Source organism: Denticeps clupeoides, unplaced genomic scaffold (genome assembly GCF_900700375.1).
Source record: "Denticeps clupeoides unplaced genomic scaffold, fDenClu1.1, whole genome shotgun sequence".
Classification (NCBI taxonomy): Eukaryota; Metazoa; Chordata; class Actinopteri; order Clupeiformes; family Denticipitidae; genus Denticeps; species Denticeps clupeoides.
The window spans coordinates 102,501-118,603 of NW_021630085.1; the positions used below are offsets into that span (position 1 = coordinate 102,501).

Below are 16,103 nucleotides of genomic sequence, written 5' to 3' on the forward strand. Positions count from 1 at the left end.
GTGAATTTGCTGTCTGTGTACCTAGTAAAATTGCTCTGTCTTGTGTACTGTAGTAACAATGATGAAGATGATGGTTAAATGATGACAGTTGACCTCTCTTGCACCACATTTTACAATTACGGCATTACGGCCCATATCCAGAGCGCCTTACAGTCAGTAGTGACAAGGACCATCCTCCTGGAGACACTCGGGGTAGTAAGTGTGGTTTGAACCTGGGACTCTGTGCTCTTCTGGTTGATAGGTGAGTGTCTGAGAAGGTGACTTCATGCTGATCATGTTTGCTTCTCGCTAGAAAGGTCTCTCCCATGATGCACTGCTGTTGGGCAGCAGCTGTGCTGTTCTTGGTCGCAGCTGGTGGACAATGTCGAACCATTAACCCAAATGGAAACTTCCCGCCACTGAAAACGAACCTATGCGTGGCCACGCCCACTCCAACCGGTCGCCATAACAACTCGCTGCGAGCAGCGCTGCAGCCCCCCAGCTGCATCCAGGCCACCACAGTGCACCGGCTGTTTCAGTACATCAACACGGCGCTGTCCTGCCTCGTCTTTGTGGTGGGGATTGTGGGTAATTCCACTCTGCTGCGCATCATTGGCCAGAACAGAAGCATGAGGACCGGGCCGAACGCACTGATCGCCAGCCTCGCCCTTGGAGACCTGCTGTACATCAGCATCGCTGTACCCATCCACATATACAAGGTGGTGCCATAGTAAGCTGGAAATCCGTGTTGTTCCTTTCTTGGTGGACATAATAATAAGTTGTTGTTTGCATGTATGTGTGTGTGCGTGTGTGCAGCTCTTGGCAATGCGTTGGCCATTAGCAGACTCTACGTTTGGTCTCCTGCTCTGTAAATTGGTTCCATTTCTTCAGAAAGCCTCAGTGGGAATCACGGTCCTCAACCTGTGTGCTCTCAGCGTTGACAGGTATATACTCACACACTCATACACACTCATACACTCGACGCAACAGGTGTTTACCAGATTGTTCTTGCCCAGGTATCGTGCCGTGGCATCGTGGAGTCGTGTGCAGCGGGTCGGTGTCCCCATGGCGACAGTGTTGGAGATTGTGTGTATCTGGTGTGTGTCTGTAGTTCTGGCTGTACCTGAGGCTGTGGGGTTTAACATGGTTGTGTTTGATTACAACAACCAAACAACACAGACCTGCATGCTACACCCTAAAAGTGCTTTCATGAGGGTAAGTGCAGAAACATGATGTTGTGTATGGCAGTATACATGTGTGTGTGGCTAACATCTGCATATCAATATGAAAATCTCATCCCAACGTGATGGGCCTGCGTTGTAATTCCAAGGTTTCACCACTAGTGCTTTCTCAATTATGACACTTTGCTATTATTATATGTGCTATATTATTATAAGTTTGTATATATATATATATATATACACACACACACACACACATGAAAAATTAATGCATACATTTCTCATACTTTTTCTTGACAGTCTGTGTAAGTGTTAGAGTGAGAGAGAAAGAGCGAAAGAGACACGCTGGGACAAAATGGACAGTGAAATAAATCTATATATATATCTATATATGTTGTGTGTGTAGTTCTACCGGGATGTGAAGGACTGGTGGTTGTTTGGATTCTACTTCTGTGTGCCTCTGTTGTGCTCAGTGATTTTTTACACACTCATGACCTGTGAGATGCTCCACCATCGCAAGGGCAGCCTTCGCATTGCCCTGAATGAACACCTCAAACAGGTTAGACTGTCCGTCATAAACAATACTTGCCTTACACATTCAGATTTAAAATATAAAATATTTTACATATTCACACCTCAAATAAGTTGTATTTGTGTGTGTGTGTGTTGTAGAGACGAGAGGTGGCAAAGGCTGTTTTCAGTCTGGTTGTGATCTTTGCTCTATGCTGGTTCCCTCTACATCTTAGCCGCATTCTCAAGAAACTGATCTACAGGCCCAATGACATCAGACGCTGTGATTTGCTGAGGTACAATTTCCCCTCTTTCTCACACACAGCCTCACAACAGGTGTCATTTCTTTCAATGCTGTTATGTTTCTTGCAGTTTTCTGGTAGTTCTGGATTACCTGAGTGTGAATCTGGCCACTGTTAACTCCTGCATCAATCCCATCATTCTTTACTTTGTCAGCAAAAAATTCAAAAACTGCTTCAAGGTAATTCATCTCATTCCCCAGTAACTTCACTGAGGATCATTCACAACTTCGTTCATTTTCCCACCTTTCAGTCCTGTTTGTGCTGCTGGTGTCACTCCGCGGGATTCCTGTTCAGAAGAGGCAGCTTTCAACTGAGTTCCCTGACCCGTCAAAACCAACTACAGAAACTACAACTCACATAACACCACTCGCTCAAACTACAACCAGCTGTCAAAAACATCTATATACCACCTAACATCTATATAACCACCTATCACAGCACCACCTTCACCTCCACTGACATAAACTACAACCAGTTCTCATACCACAACCTTCACAAACAGGTACAAACTACCACTCACTCAAACTACAACCAGCTCTCATACCACCACCTTCACAAACAGCTACAAACTACCACTCACTCAAACTACAACCAGCTGTCAAAATCATCTATATACCACCTAACATCTATATAACCACCTATCACAGCACCACCTTCACCTCCACTGACATAAACTACAACCAGCAATCATACCACCACCTTCACAAACAGGTACAAACTACCACTCGCTCAAACTACAACCAGCTCTCATACCACCACCTTCACAAACAGCTACAAACTACCACTCACTCAAACTACAACCACCTCTCACACATTTACATTTACATTTACGGCATTAACCAGACGCCCTTATCCAGAGTGACTGACAGTCAGTAGTTACAGGGACAGTCCCCCCCTGGAGATACTCAGGGTTAAGTGTCCTGCTAAGGGACACAATGGTTGTAAGTGGGGTTTGAACCTGGGACTTCTGGTTTATAAGCGAGTGTGTTACCCACTAGGCTACTACCACCCAACCTGTTTGTTCTGTTCCTTTTATTCACTATGTATTTAGTGATTCACTATTAAATTGACTATGTATATGTGCCGGAGTTAAATGGTTACACTAGATTTATAAGTGTATTTCTTCTTTCTTGTGTCTTTTATTTTCTTATTTTCTAAAGACTTTTATTTTGTTTACCTGTATTCTGATGTGGGTAAGGAAATTATAATGATAATCCGGGTGTTTGTTCAATTGTAAAATGTTAAAATGTGTTAATGTTTCTGGTTATTTAAATATGTTTCTGTATTTTTGTTTGTTCAATTTATGATTATTATAAAAAGTTATGTGGGTTCTAAAACTTTGATCACCCCCCGAAAAGTGGTTGTATGCGGCCGTGCCCTTGGGTTAGTGGGTTGGAGACCCGGTTTAGTCCTCTTAGACACATGGCATGAGCTGTGAGAGGTGCGTGGGGTTTGTGTGTAAAAAGTTATTTCTTCTATTTTAATTTATGTACATATTCGGAATATTTTGCATGTGTGTTATTTTGTGAATATTTTTTTATGTTCTGTTATTACTGTATATTGTAGAGAGAGGTGCAGAGAGACGTGATGTGTGACGCGATATTCTGACCTTGCTTTTGTACAGGTATGCAGTATTTTAAATTGTAAATACTTGATGTTATTGTTTGTTCTCTTGGAAACATGGCATGAGCTGTGAGAGAGAGAGGTGCAGAGAGACACGAGTTGTGACGCGATGTTCTGGCATGACCTTGCTTTTATACAGAATACAGTTTGCACGGAAAATCTCGTGGGTGTCGGCTCGTCATTACGGTTCAAGAAATCAAAAAATTACACAACGCAGAAGAAGAACCGCTACATATGTATATATTAAACTTTATTCTGTATGCAAATGGCTCTGATGCAACTTAAATCATATTTAAATGAAAGTGAAGTGATTGTGATCCACTGCAGCACAGCGCACAGTGTCACTGTGAAATGTGTCCTCTGTATTTAACCATCACCCTTGGTGAGCAGTGGGCACCATGACAGGCGCCCGGGGAGCAGCGTGTGGAGACGGTACCTTCATCAAGGGGACCTTGTGGCATATTGGCAGCTATGCTTAACCGCTATGCCACCACTGCCCCAGGTAAAACTATTAGAAAATCTTGGTGGTTCACACCACACACACACAAACACACAATCATATATTTGAATTTTCAATTTTTTTTTTATTTTTTTTTTATATTGCACAATTGAAAGGGTAAACCTGTGCTACGGGAAATCTGATGTCTTTACAAACCCCACGTGTAACTTTTTTGGTATGAGGAGATGTTGAGTGTAGATATCTAGGTGCATCGTGCCATATCTGGATGTACAGATGGGAACTGCTAGCAGTCAGGAACATCAGGCGGTTCCGTGATGGCATGTTCCTGAGAAAGCGCGGCCAGCTCTTTAAGGAATTCTGTGAAGAGGAATGCTGCATACACACGACTGTGTAAGCCTGGTGGGACCTTTGGGCAAGGTGGGAGGAGCCTTAGGAAGCAACCTGGGACACGGCCAATGGGAAACCAGCTGTCTCCATTCTTATGGTGATCTGGATCTGTCTCTAAATCAAGAGGAGAAGGAGTTACAGAAACAACCGTCCAGATGGCCCTCATTAACAATGAACATGTTCAGCTCTTCTCATATATCAACCATTTGGGGGTCAATCCCAATATATTTATAGTTATATGATGGTGATCAGGTGATGCTGGAACTGGAATGATGGGTATCACATGAATGACCAATGGCCACCAACCATTGTGACTTACAATGTTCTTTCATGTTAATATATAGATTCAGTGTCATCACCATACCAGCTTGGTCAAAAGACAGATCCAAGTGCTATGAGAGGCAGATAAACTGAAACTATTCATATTCCTGTTTCCGATTTATGAAAAATAACCTGAACGATAATTAATAAATGCATTCACCCATAAAATGGTGCTCAGTATTCAATATTGTGGAAGGCAATATGTGCCATCAATCGTCTTTCCTGTGCTTGTTTTTACTACAGGAATGTTTTTTTCATATAAAGTAAAGTGTATAAAGTGAAGTGATTGTCACTTGTGATACACAGCAGCACAGCACACGGTGCACACAGTGAAATGTGTCCTCTGCTTTTAACCATCACCCTTGGTGAGCAGTGGGCAGCCATGACAGGCGCCCGGGGAGCAGCATGTGGGGACGGTGCTTTGCTCGGTGGCACCTTGGCGGATCGGGATTCGGACCGGCAACCTTCTGATTATGAGGCTGCTTCCTTAACCGCTAGGCCACCACTGCCCCATATAGACATGTGTTTGTATAAAAAAATTCTATTTATTTAATGGCAGCATGTGATTTGAACCACATGTTCAAATACGCCCCATGCAGTCTGGTGTTTACTGTAGTCTCAGCCATTTTCCCTCCCATAACAAAATGGTGCGGTAGCCAATGTGACAGCGCTACGGAGACCTGAAGAGCTCAGATGATGATGTTAGAAAGCTAACGAAATGAAATAAATTCCACAGGCAGTGAACCGGAGAGAAATAACTGAACCAAATCCACGCAATGTCGCTTTGTGCCTCAATAAAGCAGCTTCACCCTCTGTCCTCCCTGGAATTCCAGCTCCTCTCCTGATACGTCCGGGATTGGCGGCAGGAGAAGGGCTACGATTCCCGTGGGGGAGGAACAAAGTACCACGGCAATGCAAAAAAATAAAGCAACTATCCTGTCGACTGCCATTTGGTTGAAATATTAGTGTCATATTAGTGAAATATTAGACAGTTGAGTAATTCATTGCGCTTCATTGTGCTGATGCAGAAGACTTTAGATGCAAATCAGCAGCTTTTCTATCAAATGATTCAACGTCAACAGTGCAGCTGCAAGCTTCACTTTTGAATGATATTTCAGTAAATTGCATGAATATTTGAACACGCCAGGTGGCACCAGGTACACTATACACTATAAAACATGCAAGAAAAGCAGATTAATGGCACCACCAGCCATCCATGGTTTATATTGGTTTAATTTTCACACCTTGGTGTTGGAGTACTTGGTCTTTGGCCAGCAGGTAAAATCCTGCCTCCCGCACAAGATCTGAGAAGCCTGGTCTCTCTTGTGTGTAGCGTTCAATCTGATCCTTCACCGTGACCAGGACCTAAATTTTAAAATACACACAAACTCATCAACATATGCAAACCATTCACTCACACACACTTTTTCACAATGTGATGCTGACACATGAGATTTCGACTCCAGATGCTCCACCTGGTTCCCATCTCTGTAAAAGTACCTGATGGAGAGTTCGGACTCCAGGCTGGAAGATCGGTTCTGTACAGAGCAGGAAGGACCGCAGAAGAGGCTGAGAGAAGGTGGCCAACTGGGTCAAGATCCCGGTCACCAGCAGGTTCACTTCAATGGAGTTCTCCAGCAGGTTCTCCAGTCGAGAGAGCAGAACACTGATAAAAGGGCCTAGAGAAGACATTTAGATGAACACCAGTACAGCCGAATTCAACAAAGAAAGGCAGCAGCTAATCCCACATCTTACGATACACAACACTCCCACCTCCACCACCCAAACAGAACATGGTGACCCGGTCCATCAGTCCACTGCAGACTGAAGTTCATGAAGCCCCCTCGCTCACCAGTGAAGGGATCACACTGTTTGTACGTGTGAGTCTCATTTGGAAGACCTTCTGGAAGCTTCTCTGGTTCCATCTCATCCGGGCTGAGCCCCTCATCTTCATGCTGAAGCAGCCTGAGCAGCCGCTGCACCCTCTCCCCAAACTCTGCATCTTCCATGATGCTCCGTGTCTCTACTTCCATGCTGTAAATGAACTGGTGGCACTGGTCATCGTGGGAGTTGTAGTTGTGAAAGTTCTGAGCGTTCGGGGAGTTGTGGTCCAGGCCATTCTGCAGAGCTGAAGCTGTGCTGGAGTTCGCGTGACAGTGATTCTCTGGCTGCCGCTGAGCTGCAGCACTGATTGACCTTTCACCCCACGCCGTGTCTGCAGTGTGTGTGCGCCTCGGTGCGGTCTTCTCCTGCGCGTCTCTCTGGGCGACGAGGTCGTACACCAGCACGTCGTTCTGGAACTCGCCGTCCTCCATGTACGACCCTCCGATGAGAGAGATGGCGCTCCTGCGCAGCGCTACGATGTGTTCTGGGGGGACGACGCTTCTGTTCATCTGCTCCCCTCCGTCGAACATGTCATCCCACTCCAGCTCCTGCTGAGTGTGCTGCTTCTGTGGTGGAACAGGGAGGTCAGAGGTCAGGAAGGTGACCGAAGGCATTCTCTCTTTGGGTTCTCTTTGACTCTTTAGATCTCTCTCCTCATCTTCTTCGTGATAGTCTTCTGGGGCGGGACTTATGCCATCGTAGGGGGCAGACCAGACGTGACAGGCCAGCCTGCAGGTAGAGATGACGGCACGAGCTTCACTCAGGTACTGAAGGTAGTTGTGTTCCAGAGACGAGTCTGTACCGGTGAAAGACCTGTATCCAACACTGGTCCCACCTGCCACGAGATCATCCAGACCTGCCAAAGAACAAGGTCAGGAAAAAGGTGGACATGTTAATAAATCTTCCCCTCTCACCACCTACCTGACCTTCTAGCAGCTCTTCCTCTACCCACTGCTACCATCATCCTCCACACAGCTCCTCATTTCTTATCCAATCCAAATCATTCTGTTTTTCTCTTGCACCATAACTCTTTCCTATCCTCGTGATGAGATATCTTCAGCCTTTAGTGATCGCTATGTTTACCTAAAGACCTAAAGATCTCGTATAACCGTCTACAGCAGTCTATTCCACACTCAGGCTTGCTAAGCAGTTATACACCATCTCTCATGAATCATGGTAGGCAAGTAGGCAGAAGATGGAAAGATCTAAACTGTACAGAGCTTATTGGTGTATTATAGGCAGTCTGAGCGTAAAAACCCAAGTTACCATTCAGCAAGCCTTCAGTGACCTTTGACCTCAGCATGCAGACCTGCCGTGGGCTGGGCAGGCAGGACAGGAAGGAAGGTGTGAGGGAGAGGAAAGCAGCAGCAGCAGAGAGTTGCAGATCCATCTCCCCGAGGCGAGATCTCACCGTCCACCGGACATGAGAACAGGGGATCAAGTACCTGCACACACACACATTAACACAGACATCTGTATGAAGAAAAAGACATTGTGTAGCTGCACATACACACAAACACAGAGAATAAAAAGCATCATCCAAACCTGAGAATTAGTTGCAGCATCACATCTTCACAGTTTAAACCAATCAGAGTCCGGAAGAGAGCGAGAGACACCGTACCTAACTGAGGCAGAGAGCAGTTTCAGGTGCATGCACTGGGACGATGGGGACTCTCTCTGGTCGCCCCGCTTCGACATCACTACGGACGTGTGAATACAGAACCGAAGAACAAGCCTGGCGGTGTGTGTGTGTTCTGTCAGGTCGCCAGCTTTCAGGTATCACAGCACACGTCCAGCTTAAAAAGAAGGAAATACGCACACCTGGAAGGGGGTGTTGATGCGGCTGACCAGCGTGTCCAGGATGTAGACGTTGTCATGGCGATGCAGCAGCATGAATGACAGGAAGGTGTTCAACAGGGTGGGGTCAGATACACTCCGAAGGAAGAGGTCCAGATACGCCGTTGATGTCATGACTTCCTCTACAGTCAGCTGGTCCAGATGTAATAACACACAAAACAATAAATCAGCCACTTATTCTGGCCAGTTAACAATCATACACACACACACACACACACACACTCACACACACCTTGTGTAAAGCTGGTGCAACAACAGGAACCAGGAAGCCATTGTAGATGTAACTCAGAAGCTGATTCCTGATGGATATATGAGCCACCTGCACACACACAAACAATTTAGCCCTATCAGGGTACTGTGTGTGGATGCGGTTTGTGTGTGTGTGTGTGTGTGTGTGTGTGTGTGTGTGTGTGTTAGCACCCCAGTCACAGAGCTGCAGAACTTCAGGGAATGGAGGAACTGTATGAGTGATGGGACCTGAAGCCAATCAGCAGGCTGCAGACTGTGCCAATCTTCACTGTAGACATCCAGCCGTGCTGGTAGAGATGAGTAGAGACCAGACAGACCGGTGGCCAGTACCTGCACACACACACACACACACACACCTCATCATCATGTTAATGTACTGACTGCTTCACATGATGGAGGCTGAGACTCACTGGGCAGAAGTAGGTGTGTTCTGTGATGTGATTGGCCACTCTGCAGTTGTGGGTGGAGACAGCCATAATCAGCAATAGAGCATCTCGAGCTTGATCTCCTACAGGGCCTTGCCTACAACACACACATTAATTACCGCTACACACACTTACACACACGTGTGTGATCTGTGACAGTATCGCCTGATTCTTCTCGTTTCTAACTGCTTCTAACTGCTCCACCCTTTACTTTCAGAAGAGTAACGTCCCCTGCTCGTTTCAGTCACCAGATTGTGGGTCCCTGACTCCTGTAACATTCCTCATTTTCAGTCACTGCTGGTACTGCTGGTACTGAATCCAGCACAGCAGTCCTGGTATGTACATGCAGTACATACATACACACTGAACACATTAACAGATGACACACACACACACACACACACATATATATATATGGAACACAAGGAACACCTATGTGTGAATGGAATAAGCAAGGAGAAGAGCAGAAAGTTGGCAGCTCCCTGGTCCTGGCTGGTGTAGAAGAAGAGCTCCAGTATGGATGGGTCTTTAGCCAGAATGCAGCAGAGCTGGTGCAGCAGTGCCACCAGGTCCATCTCCACTAAACAGCGACTGCTTGTCTCCGCTATGGAGCTGGTTCTTGAGATATTGCAAGGTCCAACTATGGAGCTGTCTGTGGAGCAAGATGACAGCAACATCATGAGGGGTCTCAGGATTGGTTTGTGGTGCAGCAGTGGCTGTTGGGCCTGGCCAATAAGCATGAAGTACATCCTTAGTTGATCCAACTTCATGTCATCAGTGTATTGCCGTCGCAAGCTCCACAAGAACAGACGTTCCATTATGTTCTCCACAAGGGCAAACTCTAGGATGGGTCCAATGGCCCCAGAGGCCCCTGGGGGCTCCTGCATCAGCAGCTCCAGCATGTGCTCTACATAGTTTTGTACAGCATTTGACTCATCCATCGGCACTGGTCCTGAATGTAGAGCACTGCTCCGTACAGGGTCATAGCGCTCCAGAATCCTTAAAACCTGCAGGGAAAGATTGAAAAAGAATGGAAATACATACTTTTAACTACACTTCAGATTAACTACCCAGATAGCAAAATTGGTCTCGCAGATCTGGTTTGCCAGAGCTGGGTAATTCAATTCTGAAGTGTTTCAGAAGTGATTGGAAACATACATTTAATTAATTCAATTGACAAAAGTTAGACAGCTTTCTTGCATTAGTTCCAGCCAGATTTATTAATTAAACTGAACCCATGCGGGGAGCAAGAGTCGCCTCTAATTTACCTACCATCATGATCCCGCCATACCGATTTTGCAATCTGGGTAGACAGCATCAACACCTCAGACCAACCAGCAGTCAAGATACATACACAGTCAAAATGAGACCATAACAGTCAGATTACCTACACAACAAACAACAACATCATGTATTTCTTACTACGCCAAAATCAAATACAGTTGGTCTTGATGGGCTTTGACAGGCTTGAAGTTGCATACCCCACACTTTGATCCTTTCTGCACACAATAAAAAACTCATGGAGAAAACATTGTGAGAAACAATGTGAAGGAGTGAATCAGAGAGGGACGCCCTCTCAATACCCTGCAATAGGTGTCAGGGTTGGTATTGCAGTCAGATTACAAAATTCAGAATACCTACACAGCAACCAACAGTCAGAACCCAACTGTCAGTATACCTTCACAACAACCAACATTCAGAACCCAACAGTCAGTATACCTTCACAACAACCAACAGTCAGAACCCAACAGACAGAAGACCTACACAGCAACCAACAGTCTGAACCCAACAGACAGAAGACCTACACAGCAACCAACAGTCAGAACCCAACTGTCAGTATACCTTCACAACAACCAACATTCAGAACCCAACTGCCAGTATACCTACACAGCAACCAACAGTCAGAACCCAACTGTCAGTATACCTTCACAACAACCAACATTCAGAACCCAACTGTCAGTATACCTTCACAACAACCAACATTCAGAACCCAACTGCCAGTATACCTACACAGCAACCAACAGTCAGAACCCAACAGTCAGAATACCTTCACAACAACCAACAGTCAGAACCCAACAGTCAGTATACCTTCACAACAACCAACAGTCAGAACCCAACAGACAGAAGACCTACACAGCAACCAACAGTCTGAACCCAACAGACAGAATACCTACACAGCAACCAACAGTCAGAACCCAACTGTCAGTATACCTTCACAACAACCAACATTCAGAACCCAACTGCCAGTATACCTTCACAACAACCAACATTCAGAACCCAACAGTCAGTATACCTTCACAACAACCAACAGTCAGAACCCAACAGACAGAAGACCTACACAGCAACCAACAGTCTGAACCCAACAGACAGAAGACCTACACAGCAACCAACAGTCAGAACCCAACTGTCAGTATACCTTCACAACAACCAACATTCAGAACCCAACTGCCAGTATACCTACACAGCAACCAACAGTCAGAACCCAACTGTCAGTATACCTTCACAACAACCAACATTCAGAACCCAACTGTCAGTATACCTTCACAACAACCAACATTCAGAACCCAACTGCCAGTATACCTACACAGCAACCAACAGTCAGAACCCAACAGTCAGAATACCTTCACAACAACCAACAGTCAGAACCCAACAGTCAGTATACCTTCACAACAACCAACAGTCAGAACCCAACAGACAGAAGACCTACACAGCAACCAACAGTCTGAACCCAACAGACAGAAGACCTACACAGCAACCAACAGTCAGAACCCAACTGTCAGTATACCTTCACAACAACCAACATTCAGAACCCAACTGCCAGTATACCTTCACAACAACCAACATTCAGAACCCAACAGTCAGTATACCTTCACAACAACCAACAGTCAGAACCCAACAGACAGAAGACCTACACAGCAACCAACAGTCTGAACTCAACAGACAGAAGACCTACACAGCAACCAACAGTCAGAACCCAACTGTCAGTATACCTTCACAACAACCAACATTCAGAACCCAACTGTCAGTATACCTTCACAACAACCAACATTCAGAACCCAACTGCCAGTATACCTTCACAACAACCAACAGTCAGAACCCAACAGTCAGAATACCTTCACAACAACCAACAGTCAGAACCCAACAGACAGAATACCTACACAACAACCAACAGACAAAACCCAATTTACAGAAACAGTCAGAATCCAGCCGTCAGAATATCTACACAGCAAACAACAGTTAGAATACATACACAGCAATGACATTGGTCAGACATCAACAGTCATAAAACCTACACAGTAATCCATAGCGAGGGTCTAAAAGTCAAAATTTCTACACAGCAACAACAGCCACAATCACCACATGGGACAGTAAACTCAATATGAAAACTGATCAATCAGAAAAATAACACTGAACACTCATATACACACAATAATAATGTACTTGTTATATAAACAAATACAATTAGAATTTGAAATTTGAACTACAGAAGAAATTGCAGTCATGGTACAGAAAACAGTTTTCAGTATCTTCACAGAATTTAAGATAAACTCTTATTTTAACTGCCTTATTGTTTACACAAAATGGGTGGAGCTCAGGATGCAGGACTAGTTCTTGTATTACCTGTGTCCAGTGGTTCTTGAAAACAATCATGCAGATCTCAGGATCTACACCTTTCAGACTCAGGGTCCCAACACTGTTCCTGCTGGCAGCTGCTGAGGCCATCATGGTGTCCAGAGGAGGATCATTGGGTACTACAGCAAGGTGGGTCTAATGTCATGAAATGGCAACACCCAATATAGCCATGAAGAGGTCTTCTGAAATGCTGCAGATAGTCTACATGAGATTCCATCTAAATAAATTTCATTTTACGCTTAGATCATAGCATTATGTCTGCATGATGTCGGCAGGAGACAGATTCTGTGGAGCGGATGGTGTGTATTGTTGACCCTAAAGTTCAATGTGTGTGTGTGTATTACCAGATGACCTGCTTCAGTCAGACTGACGTTACACATCACGGCCATGAGATCAGTAATCCCCAAACCATCTGTGGTGTGCTTTAATCTGTGTGTGTGTCTGTGTGTGTCTGTGTGTGTGTGTGTGTGTGTGTGTGTGTGTGTGTGTGTGTGAGAAAGAGAGAGAGAGAGAGACAAAGAGAGAGGCTGGGTGAAATCATCCTGCTCTTATTTTCATCTTTTTGTTGTAAAAAAAGAAATAGAGTCAATGTGCATTGTGTGTGTGTGTGTGTTTGGTACATTAACTTCACAGCTAATATGACTGATATTTCTACACACCGGATGATTTTTGTATCATTGTTGTATTGTTGTAGTGTTGATTAGTAACTTAATTACTTCAATAATCAATAATTCAGTGTATTTTAATTTGACCTGAATGACTGTACATGTTGAGACAACATCTCTGAGTGTCACTGAGCCTACCGCAGCAAACAATCAGTAATGAAATATAGAATCATTGTACCTTCAGCCCTGCCCAGTGCAGCTTGGACCTCTACCTGTCGGACCGCAGTCCGGGGTCAGGAGCTCTGGTCATTCCTGTGCCTGGGAGAGAAGGTCTGTCCTTTAATCATCTGAAGGTTCCTGTTTTTGTGTCCCACAGGCACACACTAATCCAGCACGCCCCACCCTCCTACCAGGACCAAAGCGGCTCAATCCGTGTCGGCTCAAACCGTTCCCCAAGAGCAACATCTGCAGCAGCAGAAGTCATGTGACTGATCAGGACATAATGACAAAAAACACAACCGACAGAAGAGAAGTGAATCAACAGATTTTAACCCGTCCAGGCCTGTAGGTCTGGTAATGCACTGACTGTCCTGTATGAGTGTGTGTGTGTGTGTGTGTGTGTGTGTGTGTGTGTGTGTGCAAGCGGGATTTTGAATTTTGCTTCAGGGTGGAGTCATCATTTGAACATGGAACTGGTGGAATTCAGAATGAGAACAACATTCTATTTCAAACTAAAAATTAGGACTTTAATAACAGGACTATAATAAGACAAAAACAGTAACAATGAGGCATCTGAATATAAATGAGTCAAGGATATGTCTTGGTGGAGAAGAAAGGATTCAACCACATGACTAACAAATACAGAGATTTAATAAAAAATAAAAACAGGTCAAGATGGCCCTAACACAGACATCATCTTTGTAAAACTTCTTCAACCCTCTGTGGTGGAGGACTGGGCTCACTAGAGGTTGGTGTTGCTGGTCATCCTCACACACACCTTCTGTGCATTGGTTAAAGGAAGCAGAGGGTATGAGAAGACTCAAATGTGGTGCTGGTGTGTGTTGTTCTAAAATGCTTTTAAAACAAGGGAGGGTTGTGGAGCTTAAAACCCTCGACCAAACAGCAGCTGGTGTCCACTCAGCAATTAAAATTGAGATGTGGGCACTGGCACCAGAGCGCCCTCTGGAGGCCTTTCAGTGCGCCCACCCCCAAGGTCCTACATGTATGTATAACGACAGGCTCAGTAATGAGAACGTCTATGTTGTGATGAAGTGCAGGTGACTATGAGGGGACAGAAGAAGAATACCTCCCCTGGACCTCCACCTTCCTTTGTCACAACCTTAAGATTATGGCTCTAGGACCCTGAAGGCCACTCCAACAGAGCTCCGATTCCAGATCTCTGGATTCACCCTTTCACCTCGGAGCCACAGCAAGATGTTCAGTTGGGAGATGTTGGCCACCTTTGATGATTGATCCTGCAGGCACAACCCAAATCACACAATTCCACAAGCACTGTGCACCGACCACCTCGACCATATTCATTACCACCCAGAACTGTCCCTGAGCGTTACCGGGAGGGCGTCTGCACATACTGCACCTCTCCCACACATCACCAGGCAGTTTGTCCCCTCTGACTGGGAAAAGCGCCTCCCAGCTGATCCGGGTGGCATGGTCCCACATAATCTCACCTCACGCCTGCTGTCCTGGAAAGGAGGACAAGGACAGAAAAAAACAACACCTTTGTGGATCCTGGAGCAGCAGGGAATTTCATAGACCACAATTCCTTCCTCCAGATCTTACAGAAGATCAACAAAACAATGGCCCAGCGGACCCTAAAAGATTCAGACTCATACCACCATCACCTTTACTGGAGCATCAAACATTGACCATTCAGCCATCATGTTTTGTTTAAGTGTATTTGTGTAAAAGGCATTTTATGTTATAGCATCATTCACCTCAGTAGTTAGTGTAAAGAATGTTGATGAACGTTGATTTTGGACGGTATGGTCATAACGATGTCGCTTTCCTTGCATGCTGCAGATAACTGATTTCTGATTCGTTCCACCGCCTTTCTCCACCTTCAGCCAGAGTTTGCATCAGGACTCACAAAAGTTTCCTGTTACACCAACCTGCTGGTATAAAGTATGAACTGGATATTTAGTTGAAGGTAAAGACCAAACCACGTATCATGATTGAGTGTGAATGAATGAAATTGGATAAATGATGGATTTTCTGTCCCCTGTTTATGGTTTTCTGTTCAATAAAACTGCAGGAAAAGAAATTTCTCATCAGGAGTTTTCCTGTTTCTAAATAAGGTCACTGCAGTGGAAAAGATCCCATCTTCTCTTAATTAAGATCTTTTACTGGTAATAGTGAATGGTTTTGAGCTGGATTCAACAACAACATTTATTTCTTCTATATCCCCCAAATCACATACAGTATGTCTCAGTACAGTATATCCTGGGCACAGGACATTCCTGTGAACGCTGGTTTATCATCCCTACAGAATGCAGAGGACACGTTTCACTGTGTGTATTGGGTGCTGTGCTGAGGTGTGACACACATGACAATTAATCACTTTCACTTCACTTTACTTTTACGTATCAGTGTGTAGTTTGCTTACCATCCCAACCGAACCACAGATGACACCATCTCACATCTCCTCCACACAGCACTCACCCACCTGG

General features: G+C 45.0%; 2 protein-coding genes across 8 annotated transcripts in view; one reads left to right on the forward strand and one right to left on the reverse strand.

The window, feature by feature from the left end:
- The window catches only part of ednrab (endothelin receptor type Ab), a 3,060-nt gene extending 212 nt beyond the window's left edge, over positions 1-2,848 (forward strand). Inside the window, exons 2-8 of the mRNA XM_028968458.1 lie at positions 293-698; positions 796-923; positions 996-1,194; positions 1,567-1,719; positions 1,833-1,966; positions 2,043-2,151; positions 2,223-2,848. Coding sequence (XP_028824291.1) covers positions 306-698; positions 796-923; positions 996-1,194; positions 1,567-1,719; positions 1,833-1,966; positions 2,043-2,151; positions 2,223-2,333 — 1,227 coding nt within the window. The 5' untranslated portion in view covers positions 293-305 and the 3' untranslated portion in view covers positions 2,334-2,848. The remainder of the gene's footprint in view (positions 1-292; positions 699-795; positions 924-995; positions 1,195-1,566; positions 1,720-1,832; positions 1,967-2,042; positions 2,152-2,222) is intronic.
- A 1,310-nt stretch (positions 2,849-4,158) lies between these two features.
- LOC114782610 (protein FAM160A1-like) lies at positions 4,159-13,789 on the reverse strand. Of its 7 annotated transcripts, none has more exons than XM_028968480.1 (14): positions 13,655-13,789; positions 13,156-13,252; positions 12,800-12,946; positions 9,611-10,185; positions 9,164-9,275; positions 8,925-9,083; positions 8,737-8,823; positions 8,469-8,636; positions 8,193-8,272; positions 7,914-8,092; positions 6,616-7,503; positions 6,264-6,442; positions 6,008-6,128; positions 4,159-4,556 (listed from the first exon to the last, which is right to left on the reverse strand). In XM_028968480.1, the coding sequence occupies exons 2-14, from the start codon at positions 13,198-13,200 to the stop codon at positions 4,339-4,341; spliced, it is 2,958 nt and encodes a 985-aa protein (XP_028824313.1). In that variant the 5' UTR covers positions 13,201-13,252; positions 13,655-13,789; the 3' UTR covers positions 4,159-4,338. The 7 variants fall into 7 exon arrangements, with proteins under 7 accessions (XP_028824313.1, XP_028824312.1, XP_028824314.1 ...); XM_028968479.1 differs by having other exon boundaries at positions 13,156-13,262; positions 13,655-13,782; XM_028968481.1 differs by lacking the exon at positions 13,156-13,252 and having other exon boundaries at positions 12,800-13,001; positions 13,655-13,784.
- Between the last annotated feature and the right edge of the window lie 2,314 nt (positions 13,790-16,103).